The sequence below is a fragment of the Pelophylax lessonae genome (genome assembly GCF_965119305.1).
Source record: "Pelophylax lessonae genome assembly, chromosome: 5".
NCBI lineage: Eukaryota > Metazoa > Chordata > Amphibia > Anura > Ranidae > Pelophylax > Pelophylax lessonae.
This window is the reverse complement of record NC_138772.1, coordinates 531,956,236-531,975,159: the sequence shown is the minus strand read 5'-3', so window position 1 is coordinate 531,975,159 and position 18,924 is coordinate 531,956,236. Positions and strand designations below refer to the sequence as shown.

General features: G+C 45.1%; 1 protein-coding gene across 2 annotated transcripts in view; it reads left to right on the top strand.

The window, feature by feature from the left end:
• The first annotated feature begins 918 nt into the window (after nt 1–918).
• The window catches only part of ZFAT (zinc finger and AT-hook domain containing), a 352,480-nt gene continuing 334,474 nt past the window's right edge, over nt 919–18,924 (top strand). For both annotated transcript variants that reach the window (XM_082258103.1, XM_082258102.1), the window contains exons 1-2: nt 919–1,029; nt 13,707–13,868. In XM_082258103.1, the coding sequence (XP_082114229.1) occupies nt 978–1,029; nt 13,707–13,868 (214 nt within the window). In that variant the 5' untranslated portion in view covers nt 919–977. The remainder of the gene's footprint in view (nt 1,030–13,706; nt 13,869–18,924) is intronic.

Here is an 18,924-nt window from a genome sequence, read left to right as displayed (position 1 = left end):
GCCAAAGCCAGGCTAACTAGGAGGTAGATCTGTGGACTTTGGAGGACATAGCCTGCCCCCCGCACACCTCACCCAGCCTGAATGCTTAGCACGTAAAAGCAGCCTCAGCTCGATTCATCTAGGCCAGGGGTCTCCAAACTATGGCCCTCCAGCTGTTGAGTAACTACAATTCCCATGAGGCATTGTAAATCTCTGACATTCAGACATAACTAGGCATGATGGGAATTGTAGTTCCTGAAGAGCCATAGTTTGGACATAGCTGATCTAGGCCATGCCCCAAACATGGTTCACCCTATCCTCGAAACCTAATCATAGAGGTCCTCCATGATTAAGCCACCGGTGGTCAGGCTTTCTCAGCCTTTCTCAACCTTTTCAACATAGAGGAACCCTTGAAATAACTTTTCGCTCTCAGGGAACCCCTTCTAAAAATTACTATAGCTACAACTCATGATACATTAGTGTGATGGTCAGTGGAAAAATGCTACTTACATTTGTGGTCATTGGGATGAATCCCTCCCCTTATAGATAGCTAAAAAGATCATTAGTGTCAGTGGGAACTTATCTGAGAGGTGGAAACTACTCATTGTTTAAGGAGCCCCTAGCAACTTCTGGAGGAACCCTGATTGGGAAATCCTGCTCTAGAGCCTTAACCCACCTATTGAAACCAATGCAGGGTTTGAAGTTGTAGCTCCATCGGCAACACAACGCACCCATGCCTGAAGACAAGATTGAGAACTACTGTCCTAAAATATTAGGGATAGCTGGTTTATTGATTGAGGCCATCAAAAAGCAATTTTAACCCACAACAATCGCCAATCGATGGCAGTGATACTGAGACCCCAATACTTCTCTTTTGTTACTCATGATTGTAATTCTTGTCCTTGATATCGCTTTGTTGATCATGCCTGACTCATTTTACAGATCACTCGTATTGAGGTTACCTCTGGTGTCTATGGAGTGGTGTAGTCGTCGGCCAAATGCATTCTGTAGAGAACAACTGCAACAATGACATCTCCAGAACAAACGAAGGTACTGTACCATTTTGTAAAAAAAAAAAAAAAAAAATACCGCGGTCTACCTATTGTTAAAAAATGATCCGTAGAACAGGGGCCTGTTTATAGAGACTGGAAAGTTATGGATTTTTGTTTTTCTACACTTAAAATTCCTTTGTTTGCATGGAGTAAAACAATGGGTGGAAGTCTCCATTGCCTTTTCTCTTACGTCCTCTGACATTCGCCGCCCACTCATACAGTCTTCACCAATGGGTAGTGACCGCTTATCCACAGGCGCAAGCTAGGCATAAGACTTGTTAAAAACAAAGTAATTTACATAGACACACCTGTAGGGGGCTGTCCCACTGGTCCAATACCCCCCTGCTATCAGCATTACCAACTCAGTTTGTCTTTTGCCTAGTTAAGAAGTAAGATAGGCTATCCCTGTGCTGGGGCTACGGTCCCAGCCTTTCTTCTTTTAAACCAAATCAGGGGTCCTTTCGTGCCTTCAAGGCGCAGGACAAGGGGAAACCCTTTAAGGGCCACGGTGGTCAGAAAAAGCCCTGGGCTGGCAAGCCGAAACCAAGCCACGCTGGCTCGGCAGGTCCCGCTGCCTCAACCTGAAGGGTCGCCCTCACCCGTTCCAGGGGTGGGGGGATGTCTGCGTGGTTTTCTAGAACCATGGCTGTTCCAGATTCCGGACAGGTGGGTTCAGGAAATCATTTGATCGGGATACAAGATCGAATTCCTTTCGCGTCCAGCGGACAGATTCTTTCCCTCAAATCTTCATTTGACCCCAGATTGGTTGCGCGATCTTCATCGGGCGGTTCAGGATCTCCTCGCCCATGGGGTTGTTGTCCCAGTACCTCATCGGGACAGGTTTCGGGGGTTTTACTCGAATCTGTTCACTGTGCCCAGAAAGGAGGGCAGGGTACGTCCGATTCTGGACTTGAAAGCTCTGAACCGCTTTGTGCGGGTTCAGAAGTTCCGCATGGAATCCCTCCATTCGGTGGTGGCCTCGTTAAGCCCGGGAGATTTCCTGGCTTCCATCGATCTAAAGGATGCGTATTTACACATCCCCTTATTCGAGGGTCACCAGAGGTTCCTCCGGTTCGCAATCGCGGAGGAACACTATCAGTTTGTGGCGTTACCTTTTGGTCTCGCTTCGGCTCCAAGGGTGTTTACCAAAGTGCTGGCCCTGTTGCGGGCATAGGGGATTGCGATCTTGGGGTATCTGGACAATCTCCTGTTAAGATCGAGTGCCAGCCCCAGCCTATTACGCGATCTGTCAACTACCGTTCAGACGCTCCAGGAGTACGGGTGGATCATCAACGTGCAGAAGTTGACCTTGTCCCCTTCTGTTCGTCTCCCTTACCTGGGTATGGTTCTGGACTCCGCCCAAGCAAAAGTCTTTCTGCCGGAGGACAAGCTCCGGACTCTGCAGAACGAGGTCAGGGCCCTCAGGGACAATCAATCCTCATCACTCCGGACCTGCATGCGGTCCCTGGGGTTAATGGTATCGGCCTTCGAGGCGATACCGTTTCCACACGCGATCTCTTCAAGCAGGGATCCTGGCCAGATGGGACAGGCTTCCTCAATCCTTGGACAGGAGGATGTCTCTGAGCTACCACGTCAGAGTAGATCTCCTCTGGTGGCTTCAGTCCCCGGCTCTGACGGAGGGGAAATCTTTCCGCCCGTTGTTGTGGACAGTGATCACCGTGGATGCCAGCCTGTCGGGCTGGGGGGGCGTGCTGGGTCTTCTGTCTGCCCAGGGCACTTGGTCGGCGGAGGAGTCCTCCCTGCCGATAAACATCTTGGAACTACAAGCGTTCAGGCTGTGCTTGTTCCGTTGGTCGGATCAGCTTCGGGGTCACCCTGTGCGGGTGCAGACGGACAACGCCACGGCGGTGGCCTACATCAATCACCAAGGGGGCACCAGGAGTGCCCGGGCAGCCCTGGAAGTGACCGAGATTCTGGCTTGGGCCGAGACTAATCTCCCGGCGATTACGGCGGTTCGCATTTCCGGGTGTGGAGAATTGGCAGGCCGACTATCTGAGCCGCCAGACCCTGGACCAGGGGGAAGGGTCCCTACACCCGGAGGTGTTCAGGATGCTGTGTGCGAGATGGGGAACCCCAGATGTGGATCTGTTCGCATCTCGGCTAAACAACAAGGTGGGAAGGTTCGTGGCAAGAACGCGCGACCCTCTGGCAGACGCCTCGGATGCGCTGGTGGTGCCATGGCATCACTATCGCCTGATTTATGCCTTCCCCCCCCGATTCAGTTGTTGTCCAGGTTCCTTCGCAGGTTGGTTTCGGAACTGAAGTTGGTGCTTCTGGTGGCCCCGGACTGGCCGCGCCGGTCTTGGTACGCGGACATCATACAACTGGTCGTCGAGCCTCCGTGGCGACTCCCCTTACGGGACGATCTGCTGTCTCAAGGGACGATCTTCCATCCTGCTTTACGGTCGCTGGCTTTAACGGCGTGGCTGTTGAGAGCCAGGTCTTGAGAGATCGGGGTCTCTCTTCGGCGGTAATTCCTACCCTGCTCAAGGCTAGGAAGGCCTCGTCCGGTAAGATCTATTACCGTACTTGGAAGGCTTATTTTGCCTGGTGTAAATCCAGGGGCATCCATCCTCGCTCCTTTTCGGTGGCGAGGGAGTTAGCCTTCCTCCAATCTGGTGTGGACCAGTGTCTTGCGCTGACCACTATTAAGGGCCAGTTATCTGCACTGGCCGTCCTTTTTCAGCACCCCTTGGCATCTTAATTTGTTGGTATGCACCTTTATTCAAGGTGTGCGTCATTTGGCTCCTCGGAGGGCACCTTTACCTCCTTGGGACTTAAACTTGGTCCTGTCCGTTTTGCAACGTCCTCCCTTTGAAAACATCAGGGAAATTTCTCTGCCTCTGCTGACGAAAAAGGTTGCCTTTCTGGTGGCTATCACTTCTGCTTGCAGAGTGTCGGAGTTGGCGGCCTTGTCTTGCCGCTCCCCTTACCTGGTGGTTCATAGGGATAAGGTGATCTTGCGACCTAACCAATCTTTCCTTCCTAAGGTGGTTTCTGATTTTCACCTTAACGAGGATATTGTCTTACCTTCGCTGTGTGCGAACCCTAAGCATCCTAAGGAGTGTGCCTTGCATTCCTTGGATGTAGTCCGGGCGATCAGGGTCTACCTATCGTCCACTGAATCCTTCAGAAAGTTGGATTCTATTTTTGTCCTTCCTGAGGGACCTCGGAAGGGTATGACTGCGTCTGCGGCAACCATTTCAAAATTGATCAGACAGACGATTGTGCAGGCCTATTCGATTTGGGAACGGGTACCGCCCTTCCCTGTCAAGGCGCACTCTACCAGACCGGTGAGTGCTTTCTGGGCTTTCCGACATCAGGCTTTGGTGGCCCAGGTGTGCAAGGCTGCGACTTGGTCGTCTGTGCACACCTTTTCCAAATTCTACAAACTTGATGTTCTGGCATCTGCTGATGCTTCCTTTGGCCGCAAAGTTCTGTGTGCGGCAGTGCCTTAAGGGGGCCCTAGTTTTGCAGGCCCCTGGCTGTTGGGGTTGTTTCCCCCTTGTTTATTTGCTTTCCTGGGTTGTTTGCTCCAGTTGAGCTTTTCTGTTACCCAGAGGGTTTACCTTTCTGGTCAGATAAGGTCCCTTTCTCTGACCTGGCCTTTGTGACGGTTGAGCTTCCCACCCCTCATGTCTACACTGCTTTGGGACATCCCATTGGTGAAGACTGTATGAGTGGACGGCGACTGTCAGAGGACGTAGGAGAAAACTGAATTTTTGTAAAATCTTACAGTAAAATTCCTTTCTCTGAGTCCTCTGACAGTCGCGGCCCCCGCCCCTCTTTTGGGTTTTTTTGGACTTTAACTGCTTGCTTCCAAACTGAGTTGGGAATGCTGATAGCAGGGGGTATTGGACCAGTGGGACAGCCCCCTACATGTGTGTCTATGTAAATTACTTTGTTTTTAACAAGTCTTATGCCTAGCTTGCTCCTGTGGATAAGAGGTCAATACCCATTGGTGAAGACTGTATGAGTGGGCGGCGAATGTCAGAGGACTCAGAGAAAGAATTTTACGGTAAGATTTTACAAAAATTCAGTTTTTTGGGGCGATAAACCATCACAGCTTGTCATGGTGACCGCTGCCACTGGGACTTAACGTGAGCAGAAATGAATAATTTTATAGTTGTTAATGAAAAATAAACTAAAGTATATCTTTCCAAAGAGACACTTTTCCTGGTGTCCGATATCAAAAGGTATTTCACCTCACTTTGGGGAGACTTCCACTTGAATTTTTAGTCAACACAAACGGGAAAGAAATGGAGAAAATTTTCTGGACTTTGACACCATCACACATGTTTGAGAGTCTCTAATTACAGTCCACAGGAAGTGATGGGAGGAGGGAACATAAGGTTTTCTGCTTCTCCTTTACTGTCCTATGACAGGCTAGGGGAGGGATAAGATCTAGTTGTAGTACATAACCCTTTCATGATGGGAGGTTATTGAGATCTAGATTGCCAGGCCAAATTTAGCAGTATCATTGTGCATTGGTAAATTAAAAATAACTCTATGACTAATTTACACACATAAATTTTTTTTTTTTACATACAGTATTTTTGAAAAATGGAGGATCTGCTTTCTTCCATTTGGATGGAAAGTCCACTTTATGGACTTATAGGGTTTATATTTGCTACACTATTTTAAAGTAAATTTTTTAACATCAGTTGTTCTTTAACCACTTGCTGACCGCGCTATAGCCGAATGACGGCTACAGCGCGGCCGGCTAGTTCTGTGACGAATGACAGCGTCTAATGATCACGCTCGCTTTGTGATCACAGATTGAGCTAAAGAGCCAATCAGCGACTCTTTACCACCTGATGAGCTATGTCTAATCACAGCTGATCATGGATGTAAACCGAAGCCGGTTATTGGCACTCCTTTCCTCTTGCTGACAGCAACTGTAACATCAACTGTAGCAACAATAACTGGCTTCTCTAAAATGGACATGGGCACTGATTATCAGTGTCCTGATGATCAGTGCAGTCCCAACAGTGCCCACCAGTGCTTCCTCATCAGTGTTATCCATCAGTGCCTCCTCATCAGTGCCCATCAGTGCAGCCTTATCAGCACACATCAGTGAAGGAGAATTTGCTACATTTTATTAAAAAAACTATAAAAGTTTTTTTTTTTTTTTTTTTAAACGTTTTCAATTTTTATTAGTTTATTTAGCAAAAAAAAAAAAAAACAGTAGTGGCCTGGGCAGGAAGGGGGTAAAAGTGCAAAGTAGGCAAGTGGTTAATATCAAGTAAACAATGGCTTTTTTCTTTTTTTTTTTTTTTTAAAGTCTCTTACCGTTGTCACATAGTTGGTAAGGTTGAATATAGATATCAACCTATCCAGTTCAGTGGGTGTATCGGTGTGCATGTATTTATGTCTCTACCATTTCCCATATCCCTGCATATTGCGTTCGCTAAGATGCTAATCTAAGAGTTTTTTTTTTTTTTTTATTTCACAGTTTAATAATTTTTCCATATATAATAGTTACAAAACATCATAACTTCCAACCTCCCCAAATCGGTTGGGTAATGGGCAAATATTTTCAAGTAGTAATGTGCACATTTTTGATCAACATATACATAATGTTAGTGATCCGATATATCACAGAAAAAGAACCAGTCAAATATAAAAAATAGCGATATGACACCCCTATTGCAATTGAAGAGCAACCATATGCTAGTTAATGGTGTAAACCACGTCAGGCAAGATGGTGAACAAAACATTTATGTGATAAAGTACATAGTGTTGGTCAACCAATATACATTGAACCATTAAGAATGTAGAAAACCAAGGAGCAAGAGAGTTCCACATCCTTACCACTCTAACAGTAAAGAACCCCCTACAAAGCTTAAGGTTAAATGACTTCTTGTTTTTAGGCTTCTTTTTTTGTCCTGTACATCAGTGGTACCCAACCTTCCCGGCACCTGGGACCACCTCGCGGAAGTGCAGCTCAGTATAAAGGCCCCCAGGACGTGGTGGTGGTGGGGTACAGGTCTCACCAGTCTTCTATTACGATCCTGTTCCTGGCCCAGCTCTCCTCCCTACCTTTTTCTTCATCTTCGCTGACGTGACCACAGAGAGGGAAGGGAGTAGCGGTGCTGGAAAAAGGGGAACGGGCGCCCTCTGGTGGTTGAAGGGTGGAAGTGCAGGTTGTGCTGGCTCGCTCATCACCCGCTGTGTGGCTTGGGCCCCCAGCAGGAAACTGGCCGGCACTGGTCTACTATCCAGGGGTTGGGGACCTCTGCTGTATATGCTTCCTCTTCTCCACTGATGCACCTCACAGCTACCAGTGTTGGGCGAGCAGTGCTCCTATTTCTGGTCACATGCTCCGCTCTATGCATACTAAAATTCCCATAGAACCTAATGTGTCTGCATGTAGATGTCTAGTCCATCTCGGGGGTGAGCATGAGAGGGTGGCTACGTTTACATACACAAGGGTTGCATAGTGAACAAAGGTAGCCACCCTAGAACAAGAAGTCAGAGAATAGCAGAAAAAAAAGCTTGCATTTGAGAGAAGAAACAAAGGAAGAGATAGATAGATAGATAGGTACATTCCCCCACAATTATGACCTTGTGTATCTCTTGACCCTCCCTCTTAGATTGTAAGCTCTAACGAGCAAGGCACTCTGATTCCTACCGTGTATTGTAGTTGTACTGTCCACCCTCAAGTTGTAAAGCGCTGTGTAAATCCTGTATTATTGTAAGAATAATAATAATAATATAACTTAGCTTATATTTAGATTAAATTCATTTTCTCTTTCGTTCATTGACTGCCCTTTACAGGAGTAGGACACTAGGCAGAAAAAGAATCTAGCTACGCCTATGGGCATTCCCAGGGGATACAATCCCTCTCTCTGCTATAGGTACTCCATTTTTTTTCCTGCCTAGTCAGGAGTAAGGACCTAGTTCCTTGCTGGGATCTTTGGCCCTGGCAATATTTTTCATGCAACTGGCTAGCAAAAAGTGCCCCCCGCCTTCCCCTGCCTCCTCTGTCTCATCAGATCCTGAATCTGATTGGGCCGCTGCGGACGTGGTTCACCCTGCTGGGTCCGTGACCACACTCCCGGAATCTTCACATCTGCAACTGCGCACGAAAAGGTGCTGCTGGAAGCACTGATTGTATCTGTGTGTGAGACCATGAAGATAGAGCACGCAGCTGCAGCTGCGACAACAGAGGTGCATGTTCCCTTTGGCACTCACAAACCATCCAGAGTGGCAAAGGTGTTTCCTTTCCCCGCCTATATTGACAAAATTGTCGCTAAATAGTGGGGAAGACCAAAGCGTCCCCTTGGGGTCCCTAAGCGATTTACTAGGCGTTACCCCTATGAGGAGTTCCTTATTAAGAAGTGGACTGTTCCACCAGTGGTGGACCCTCCGGTTTCCAGGTTGAACAAGGCAACCATGATTCTGTTTGAAGAGTCTCTGGCCTTTAAGGATCCGTCTGACAGAAAGGCGGAGGCTGTGGCCCGCAATATGTACACTCTGGCTGGTTCGGCACTGGGGCCAGTAATCCCCATTGCCCTGCTGTCGCATACTGACTAAGGCTGAGTAGTAGGCTAAGCTTTTACGCCGTGACCTGGAGGGGGAACAGCCCCCCCTGCCTTTGCTGAGCTGGCAGACCTGCTGGTCCAGGGGCTGCAGTTAATCTGTGATGCCTCTTTTTGGATGCGGCTCCCTTAGTGGCTCGGCTCTCTGTTTCGGCCGTGGTCCTTCAGGGTGTCTTTTGGCCTAAATGCTGGTCTGCGGACCAGACTTCTATGAAGGCCTTGACTGATCTCACTTTTCAAGGGGATCGCTCATTTGGGGCTACCCTGGATGACATCATTAAAGGTCTCACAGGGGGAAAGAGTACTCCAGACCTGCGGACAAGACTCCTTCAGCATGAATGTGCGCCCTCACTCGGGGGTGGGGGGATGTCTTCATTGATTTCCGGACCCATGGAATTTCCTGGTACAAGACAAGTGGGTCCACGAAGTCATTCAGTCCGGCTACAAGATCGAGTTTCACTCTTGCAAGGTTCTTTCCTTCCAACTTGCGCCTGTCCTCGGCCTGTTTACAGGGTCTGTTTGGGGCAGTACAAGACCTGTTGCTTCAAGGAGTGATTGTCCCGGTTCCGACTGTTCAAACTAGATTTCTCGGCTGTCACGATACTTCAGGAAAATTGTTTATTTTCCCAAAGTAAAGCAAAACATACGAAACCGAGTAAAACCGAAATAACCATAAGGAGAGAGAGCTATGACAGATGTTGCATTTTCTTAAAGTAAAGCAAAACATACGAAACCGAGTAAAACCGAAAAATAACCATAAGGAGAGAGAGCTATGACAGATGTTGCATTTTCTTAAAGTAAAGCAAAACATACGAAACCGAGTAAAACCGAAAAATAACCATAAGGAGAGAGAGCTATGACAGATGTTGCATTTTCTTAAAGTAAAGCAAAACATACGAAACCGAGTAAAACCGAAATAACCATAAGGAGAGAGAGCTATGACAGATGTTGCATTTTCTTAAAGTAAAGCAAAACATACGAAACCGAGTAAAACCGAAATAACCATAAGGAGAGAGAGCTATGACAGATGTTGCATTTTCTTAAAGTAAAGCAAAACATACGAAACCGAGTAAAACCGAAAAATAACCATAAGGAGAGAGAGCTATGACAGATGTTGCATGTCTTCAGAGTGTAGGATGTACTTTTCTCAGCTCTCTTTAGAACGTCTAACATACTGTATTCTTATACTGTATGTAAAGACATTGTCAGCAAACAGTGTGTCCCAAGAAGGTAGTAATTCTAAATATAAAAGTAACACCCACTTTTGCATATTTGGTTTGCGTCTATAGTAAGACACATAACCCCACCCAACATACTGACCTAGAAATTCAGAATAGAAATACATAGTTAGCAAAATGGCTTCTCTGTCCTTCACAAAGATATAATAAAGTAGCCTTCAAAAACTAACATATTATAACATGCATATGTATTTCAGAGACTTTTATCATTTATTTAACTCTAAATCTATAACACTGACTTCGGAACGTTTTCAGGGTTTTTACTCAAACCTGTTTACCCTCAAGGTTTGACCTCAAGGCTCTGAACTGCTTTGTGCGGATGCAGAAGTTCAGGATGGAGTCCATTCGCACGGTGGTGGCATCACTGCATCAGGGGGATTTTCTTGCCTCTATCGACATCAAGGATGCTTACCTTCACATTCCAGTATGTGACGGTCACTAAACGCTTCCTCCGCTTTGCTGTGGGAGAGGAGCATTATCAGTTTGTGGGTTAACCTTTGGTCTCGCCTCTGTGCCTTGGGTCTTCACAAAAGTGTTAGCCCTGGTGCTAGCATTGTTATGCTAATGGAGGATCCTGGTACTTGGCTACTTGGATGACCTCCTTCTGGGAGCGGAGTCCCCTACTGCTCTGGTGGAAAATCTGGAAATCGCCATAAGAACTCTGCGGGAATTCGGCTGGATTCTGATATTTCAGAAGTCTGCTCTGGTTCCATCCACGAGGCTGGACTATCTGGGTCTGACTCTGGACTCGGCCTTAGCCAGAGTGCTCCTTCCTCTGGACAATCTCTTGAAATTGCAGGCTGCAATTTCGTCTCCTGCTGTCCAGCAGATGGTCATCCCTCTGGACTTGCATGCGGGTGCTGGGCCTAATGGTGTCTAGCTTCAAGGCGGTTCCATTTGCTCAGTCCCATACGAGGTGCCTGCAAAGGGGGATTCTAGCCAAATGGGACAAGGCTCTGCAGTCTCTGGACAATAGGGTCCAGATGATCCAGGGAACAAAGGAGTCCCTGATATGGTGGCTTTGTTCTCCAGTGCTTCGTCTGGGCAAATCCTTCCTGCCCTTGTATTGGGCAGTGGTCACCACAGATGCCAGCCTCTCTGGCTGGGGAGGCATTCTCGGCAAAAATTCTGCTCAGGGGGTCTGGACACTGGAAGAGTCCAGACTACCAATCAATGTTTTGGAACTCCACGCAATCAGACTGTGCCTGGACCATTGGACGGATCGTCTTCAGAGATGTCCAGTGCGCATTCAATCAGACAATGCCATGGCCGTGGCTTATATCGATCACCAAGGGGGGCACAAAAAGTGTCCTGGCGGCTCTGGAGGTAGCCGGCATTCTAAGGTGGGCAGAAAGGTTTGTTTTAGCCCTCTCCACAGTACACATTCCTGGGGTGGAAAACTGGCAGGCGGATCACCTCAGTCGGCAGGCGTTGGAACAAGGGAAGTGGTCCGTTCATCCAGAGGGGTTTCATTAGTTGTGTCTCCGGTGGGGCATCCCCAAGGTGGATCTCTTGGCGTCTCGGCTCAACAGAAAGGTGCAGAGGTTTGTGGCTTGGTCACAGGATTCTCTGGCGACTGCCACAGATGCGCTGGTGGCCCTGTGGGGTCACTATCATCTGATTTACGCCTTCCCTCCTCTCAAGCTTCTGCCAAGACTTCTACGCAGGATCGAGGCAGAAGGGATTCTGGTCATCTTAGTGGCTCCGGACTGGCGTCGCCGGGCTTGGTACGTCGATCTGGTGCGATTGGTCTGGTTCCTTGGAAGCTTACTCTCAGGGAGAATCTGCTGTCCCAAGGACCAATCTTCCATCCTGATTTACCGTGGCTGGCTTTGACGGCTTGGCTGTTGAACATCAGGTGCTAATGGATAGAGGTTTATCTGAGTCGGTTTATCTGAGCTAGGAAATCTACTTCTATGAAGATCTACCATCGTACGTGGAAGACGTACGTTGCGTGGTGTGAGTCTCTTGAGGTTCATCCTCACTCCTTCTCAGTGGCTCCGATCTTGACCTTCTTTCAATGAGGGATTGAACAGAAATTGGTCTGGGGTACCATCAGGGGCCAGGTGTTGACTTTGGCGGTCTTCTTCCAACGACCCTTTGCCACATACTCCCTGGTGCGTAAATTTCTTCAGTGTGTCCGACATTTGATTCCTCCAGTGTGGTCTCTGTTGTCGCTTTGGGACCTCATCTTGGTGCTTTCGGTCCTCCAGAAGCCTCCCTTTGAGAACCTTCGGGGGGATTCCCTTGCTTACGCTGTCTGTGTCTCAGAAGGTTTTTTCTTGGTGGCTATCACTTCTGCGCGCAGGGTGTCCGAACTGGCGGCGTTATCCTGTCGTTCACCTTACTTGGTGATTCACAGAGATAAGGTGGTTCTTCGCCCCTGTCCGTCGTTCCTCCCAAAGGTTGTCTGATTTTCATTTGATTGAAAACATTGTGTTGCCTTCCCTGTGTGGCCTAAACCTCTGAAGGAAATTGCCTTGCATGCCTTGGTTGTGGTCCGGGCAATTAGGGTGTACCTGGCAGCTACAGGAAGACAGACTCACTATTTGTGCTCACGGATGGGCCTCGGAAAGGGTTGTCCGTTTCCTCTGCAACCATTTCCAGATGGATCAGACAGACCTATTCCATCAGGGGTCAGGTTCCTCTTTTCCCTGTCAAGATGCTCTCTACTCAGGCACTTAGTGCCTCTTGGGCCTTCCATCATCAGGCGTCAGTGACGCAGGTTTGCAAAGCGGCCACCTGGTCATCGATGCACACTTTCGCAAAGTTCTATAAAATGGATGTGTTGGCATCTGCGGATGCTTCTTTTGGCCACAAGGTTTAGCAAGCTGCTTTTTGCTGTTCCCACCCCTCATGTTTAACACTGCTTTGAGACGCCCCAATGGTTATGAAGTTCAGGAGCTGTGTCCGTCAATGAATGAAAGAGAAAATGGGATTTTTGACTTACCGTAAAATTAATTTATGTGATGATGATTGACGGACACAGCACCCACCCCTCTGTGGAGTTGTAATTCTTCTGACCCTGCTGGTAACAAAATTGAGTACCTATTACAGAGAGAGGGAGTATACCTCCTGGGACTGCCCATAGGCGTAGCCAGATCTTTTTCTGCCTAGTGTCCTACTCCTGTAGGGGGCAGTATAACTCAATGGTTATGAAGATCAGGAGCTGTTTCCGTCAATGGACATCAGAGAAGTGGATTTTATGGTAAGACAAAAATCCCTTTTTTAAAAATTTTAATTTTAATAAAAAATGCGAGTGTAGTGTCACTTAAAAAAAAAATGTATTCTAGGCGCGCATATGTGCATGTAATGCAGAACAAAATTCTATTTTTTAATACATTTTTTTTTTTTTTTATAATGAAATTTGTACAGTATCTGGATGGAGCAGCCTAAAGGGGGCAGTGTTCATCGGCAGGATGAAGACTTTGTTTTTGTCATTGAAGCCTCCAGCCTGCATGTGGTCAAAGCTGACAATAGTGATCCCATGATTGGGAACCACTCTGGTTGTTTCCTGATTGTTAGTCTTGAGCCCAGCTGTCAGTGACGGTTAGGAATGAGGGCGAGCAACTGCGCCAAGTGTCAGCTGCTGGCTCTACAATGGGGTGACATTTATTGCCATATCTTTAGTACAGGACGTTGTCATTTTTAATATACAGATTGTGGATGGGAAGTGGTTTAGGAAGTCAGGTCACCAAGCTGTAAATCTTAGAAAATAGATGGACAGAAATACAATTGTTTTGGCAGGGGAAACAGGTACATTGCATGCATTTCATCTGTGTGTTTAGTTGTTTGCCTGGAGTTCTACTTGAACAATAATATACATAGATCAGTATGTTTTACCTTGGCGTTTTCTACTTTTTGTTTTATAGGGGCGAGCTCGATCTACATGTGTAAACTGTGTAACTTGTTCTCTCCCAGTCATTCGGAGCTCCTGCTACACGTGACAGAGAATCATTCCAAGGAAGGCCTAAGTCCCGATCACATCATCATCCCCCTCCGACCGCTCGCACCCTCCGGGAGGAACACAGAAGGTGCGTTGACAATTTATTTTGGTACACTTTAAGAGATGTCCCCAGCTGCGATTAACATGCACTCTGCAGTCAGTAAAGGGAATAATGGATGAGGCTGGCGGACCCCTCTTGTGTCCTGAGGATTGAGGGGGAGTTTTGTCAGAAATGCTTGTCAGATTCCTGCTGATTGTAGAACTTTTTAAATGTACATGAAAGTTATTTTAGCCTTTATGATTTATTTTACTGAAGGTATGATTTTTGCAAAATGTTCCTGCAAAAGGCTGCCCATATATGGATTTTTTTTTTTTTTTTTTTTTTCTGGATGATTTAAAAAAAAAAAAAACCTAATGGATTCTCCCATCCAAACAAGTGAGGTGGAAGGAGGAATCCTACCCACTGTGTTATTGTATCCTGACAGTGGAGACTACTCTGTGTCCTATATCCTAATACAGGGATCACCAAACTACGTCCCTCCAGCTGTTGCAGGACTACATGTCCCATGAGGCATTGTAAAACACTGACATTCACAGACATGATGGAAAATGTAGTTCCTAAACAACTAGAGGGCCATAGTTTGGAGACCCTGTCCTAATACATAGGGGGAGATTTACTAAAACTGGAGCACACAGAATCGTGTGCAGCTGTGAATGGTAGCCAATCAGCTTCTACCTTCAGCTGGTTCAGTTAGGCATTGACAATAAAACCTGAAAGCTGATTGGTTTCTTTGCCGAGCTTCAACAGATTTTGCACGCTCCAGTTTTAGTAAATCAACTCCATAGTGTCCTATGTATTCCTGGGTGGAGGCCTCTTGATGTCTGGCTTTACATTCATATTAATTAGTAATAAATGTCACTGCACAAAAGAAAAAAAAACAACATACATATATTTTTTTAAACATGAACTTTATTGCACAAAGTAAGCATATGTAAGCACGAGAAATAGAGCGCTATTCAGGTGCAACTCAAAAAAATTAAAATATCATCAAAAAGTTCATTTATTTCAGTAATGCAATTCAAAAAGTGAAACCTATATATTTTATATAGATGCATTACAGGCAGAGTGATATATTTTAAGCATTTCTTTCTTTTAATGTTGATGATTATGGCTTACAGCTAGTGACACCCTCAAATTCAGTATCTCAGAAAATGTGAATATTACATAAGACCAAAAAAAAAAAAAGGATTTTTATTACAGAAATGTTGGCTTACTGGAAAGTATATCCATGTACAGTATAGGATGCACTCAATACTTGGTTAGGTGTCCTTTTGCATGAATTACTGCATCAATGCGGCGTGGCATGGAGGTGATCAGCCTGTGGCACTGTTGAGGTGTATTGGAAGCCCAGGTTCCTTTGATAGCGGCCTTCAGCTCGTCTGCATTGTTGAGTCTGGTGTCTCTCATCTTCCTCTTAACAATACCCCACAGATTCTTTATGGGGTTTAGGTCAAGTGAGTTTGCTGGCCAATCAAGCACAGTGATACCATGATCATTAAACCAGGTGTTGGTAGTTTTGGCAGTGTGGGCAGGTGCCAAGTTTAGCTGAAAAATGAAATCAGCATCTCCATACAGCTGGTCAGCAGAGGGAAGCAAGAAGTGCTCTTGAATTTCCTGGTAGAGGGCTGTGCTGTCTTTTGAGTTGATAAAACACAGTGGGCCAACACCAGCAGATGACATGACTCCCCAAATCATCACTGACTGTGGAAACTTCACACTGGACCTCATGCAACTTGGATTCTGTGCCTCTCCACTCTTTCCAAATGAAATGCAAAACTTACTTTCATCCGAAAAGAGGAATTTGGACCACTGAGCAACAGTCTAGTTCTTTTTCTCCTTAGACCACGTAAGACGTTTTTGATGTTGTTGCTTGTTCAGAAGTGGCTTGACGCAAGGAATGCCACAGTCGTAGCCCATGTCTTGGATGCGTCTGTGTGTGGTGGCTCCTGAAGCACTGGCACCAGCCGTAGTCCCCTCCTTGTGAATTTTCCTAATGGCCTTCAAGAATTGAAAAGTCAGCAGTCTTCCTCATGATTGTGTAACCTACTGAACCAAACTGAGAGACCATTTATAGGCTCAGGAAACATCTACAGTGTTTTGAGTTAATTAGCTGATTAGAGTGGGACATCATGAGTCTACAATATTGAACATTTTCACAATATTCTAATTTTCTGAAATACTAAATTTTGGGTTTTCACTATCAGTAAGCCATATTCATCAAAATGAAAAGAAAGAAATGCATGAAATGCACTATGTTGTCAAAAGTAGAGGGGCTGAATAAAAATGAATAAAAAATGAAATGGAAAAAATATGGGAACAAAATGAGGCATATATTGAGACTTTATGGGTACCGTCTAAGCCCAATATGGGTGATATCACACCATTACAGACAACATATTTAAAAGAAATTGCTTTAATATGAAAAAAGGATAATTTACATTAAACGACATAAACGGAGACAGGGGGAACGACTCAATACAATACATTCAATCAATACATGAAATCAGCATATGCATATCCTCATATCTTTGTAAACGGCGTCACCAGGAAATACTGTTGGGCCAGACAATACCGGTGCCAATCTGGTATTCCGAAGGTGAACCCCAGCCCGCTACCCTACATGTTTCGCGGTGTGAACCGCTTCTTCAGGGGTACAGGGATACAGAGGGATGCTCAAGAGGATAGCTGTAGAATAATTGAACAAACAATATATTAAAATACAACATATACATTTCAACACAGTACAATATGTATAATTTGGTTACGTATAATGGCTCCTCCTATGACATTTTCTAATTTCTTATCAAGCAGTTGCCATCAATTTTGGTGTGTACCAAAAAATGCATGAAAATCTTATGTTGAGGTGCTAGCTGTTAAAACGAATATGTATCCACATAAAAAAACCAACATAAACATCAAATATATGAAAATAAAACAGTTCAGTGCTCCTAATAGCAATAAGTGAATATCCTGTAATCAATTACAGCAGTGACAGTCCTTTGTGCAATTTCTATAAAAACACCACACGTTGATTAGTGCTTCATGCTCTTCCTTTTGAAAAGTGCTCCTCTTTTTAAATGTGCTTCTCCTCCTGTAGGAAGGGGGCCACTCACCAGATGGCTTTGGGCCACCAGGACCCTCACAGCTTTTATTGAATTTATTAATGTTGGTATGGGCTCAGCATCCATACAGTGTCACCAGCATGGATATCCCAAAATAAAAGAAAATACAGAATAATCGTTCCTGATGACGCCTTCCAGTAAAATACATTGGGGTCCGGGTAGCGGTGATATTTCCGGTTTCGTCACATCCGACTCTATGGAACGCATGCCGGCTCTAGTCACAAATGGCGAGGATTGCATATTGACCAGGCGATCTCTAGTGGGTGCCGCTGTATGGCACAAGGAAATGTGCGTTTACTGGCTTATGTTTTTAAGAGAAGATTTTTATAAATAAATGTATTGCACGATTATCCGGTATTGTTTTTTTAATTTTGGGGTATTCATACTGGTTATCCCAATATGTTTGAAAATATAGTGCATATCACTACGTGTCTAATGAATCTATTTAATACATTAGATTTGAATTGAATTACTGAAATCAATATCTCAATGGACACAAGAACAATTCCCAACATTTCAAATAAAACGGAGTTCTATAGAACATTTGTTGAGCTCATTACATGAAAATAAGATTAATAATATAACTTAGATTACAAAATCTTCAGTTTTACTCAAATTAGTTGATGCAAAAATGAATACACCCCACAACAAAAACTATTCTATCTAGTATTTTGTATGCCCTCCATGATTTGTAAGGACAGCACCAAGTCTTCTATGCATTGAATGCACAAGTTTGTGACATATTACAACATCTATCTTTTTCCATTCTTCCATAATGACATCTTTTAGAGCCTGGATGCTGGATAGAGAGTGATGCTCAACATGTCTCTTCAGAATTCCCTAGAGGTTTTCAATTAGGTTCAGATCAGGAGACATACTTGACCACCAAATTACTTTTACCCTGATATTCTTCAGAAATGAAACAGTGGATGTGTGTTTTGGATCAATGTCATGTTGGAAAAGTGCACAACGGACAAGGGCACAGGAGGGTTGCAGCATCTTTTATTTCAATATAGAGCAGTACATCTGTGAATTCATGATATCATCAATGAAATGCAGCTCCCCAACACAAGAAGCTCTCATGCAGCCCCACAGAAGGACACTGCCACCACCATGTTTCACTGTAGGCACAATGCATTTTTCTTTGTACTCCTCACCTTTGCAATGCCATAACGTTTTAAAGCCATCAGTTCCAAAAACATTTATCTTGGTCTCATCACTCCAGAGTACAGAGTCCCAGTAGTCTTCTTCTTTTTTAGCATGGGCCTTGGCAAATTCTAGGTGGGCTTTTTTGTGTTTTGGCTTTAGGAGAGGCTTCCTTCGTGGATGACACCCATGCATGCCATTCCTCTGCAGTGTACGCCGTATTGTGTCCTAGGATATGTGTATATATGGAATGTATCCAATAAAAATACAGTGGTTCCTGACCACTGTACGTGAAAAACGGAGCACACTTGTAAATGTGCGTTTACACAGGTTTATGACCTTTAACCACTTTACCACCGGAGGATTTTGCTGTCTTAACGTCTGGGCCACTTTTTGCGATTCGGCACTGTGCGACTTTAACTGACAATTGCGCGGTCATGCGACGCCGTACCCAAAAGAAATTTACGTCCTTTTTTTCCCACAAACAGAGCTTTCTTTTGGTGGTATTTGATCACCTGTGCGATTTTTACTTTTTGCGCTATAAACAAAAAAAATAGCTTAAATTTTGAAAAAATATCAATATTTTTCAAATTTTTTTATATGAAATTCCCCCCCCCCAAAAAAATGTAAAAAAAAATTTTTTTTACATTTTTGGCCAATTTGTTTTCTGCTACCTATGTTTGGTAAAAAAAATTGCAATAAGCGTATTTTGATTGGTTTGCGCAAAAGTTATTGCGTTTACTAACTAAGGGAAAGATTTTTGTCATTTTTGGTGTTTTTTTTTTTGCGGGACTGCGACATTGCGGCGGACAGAT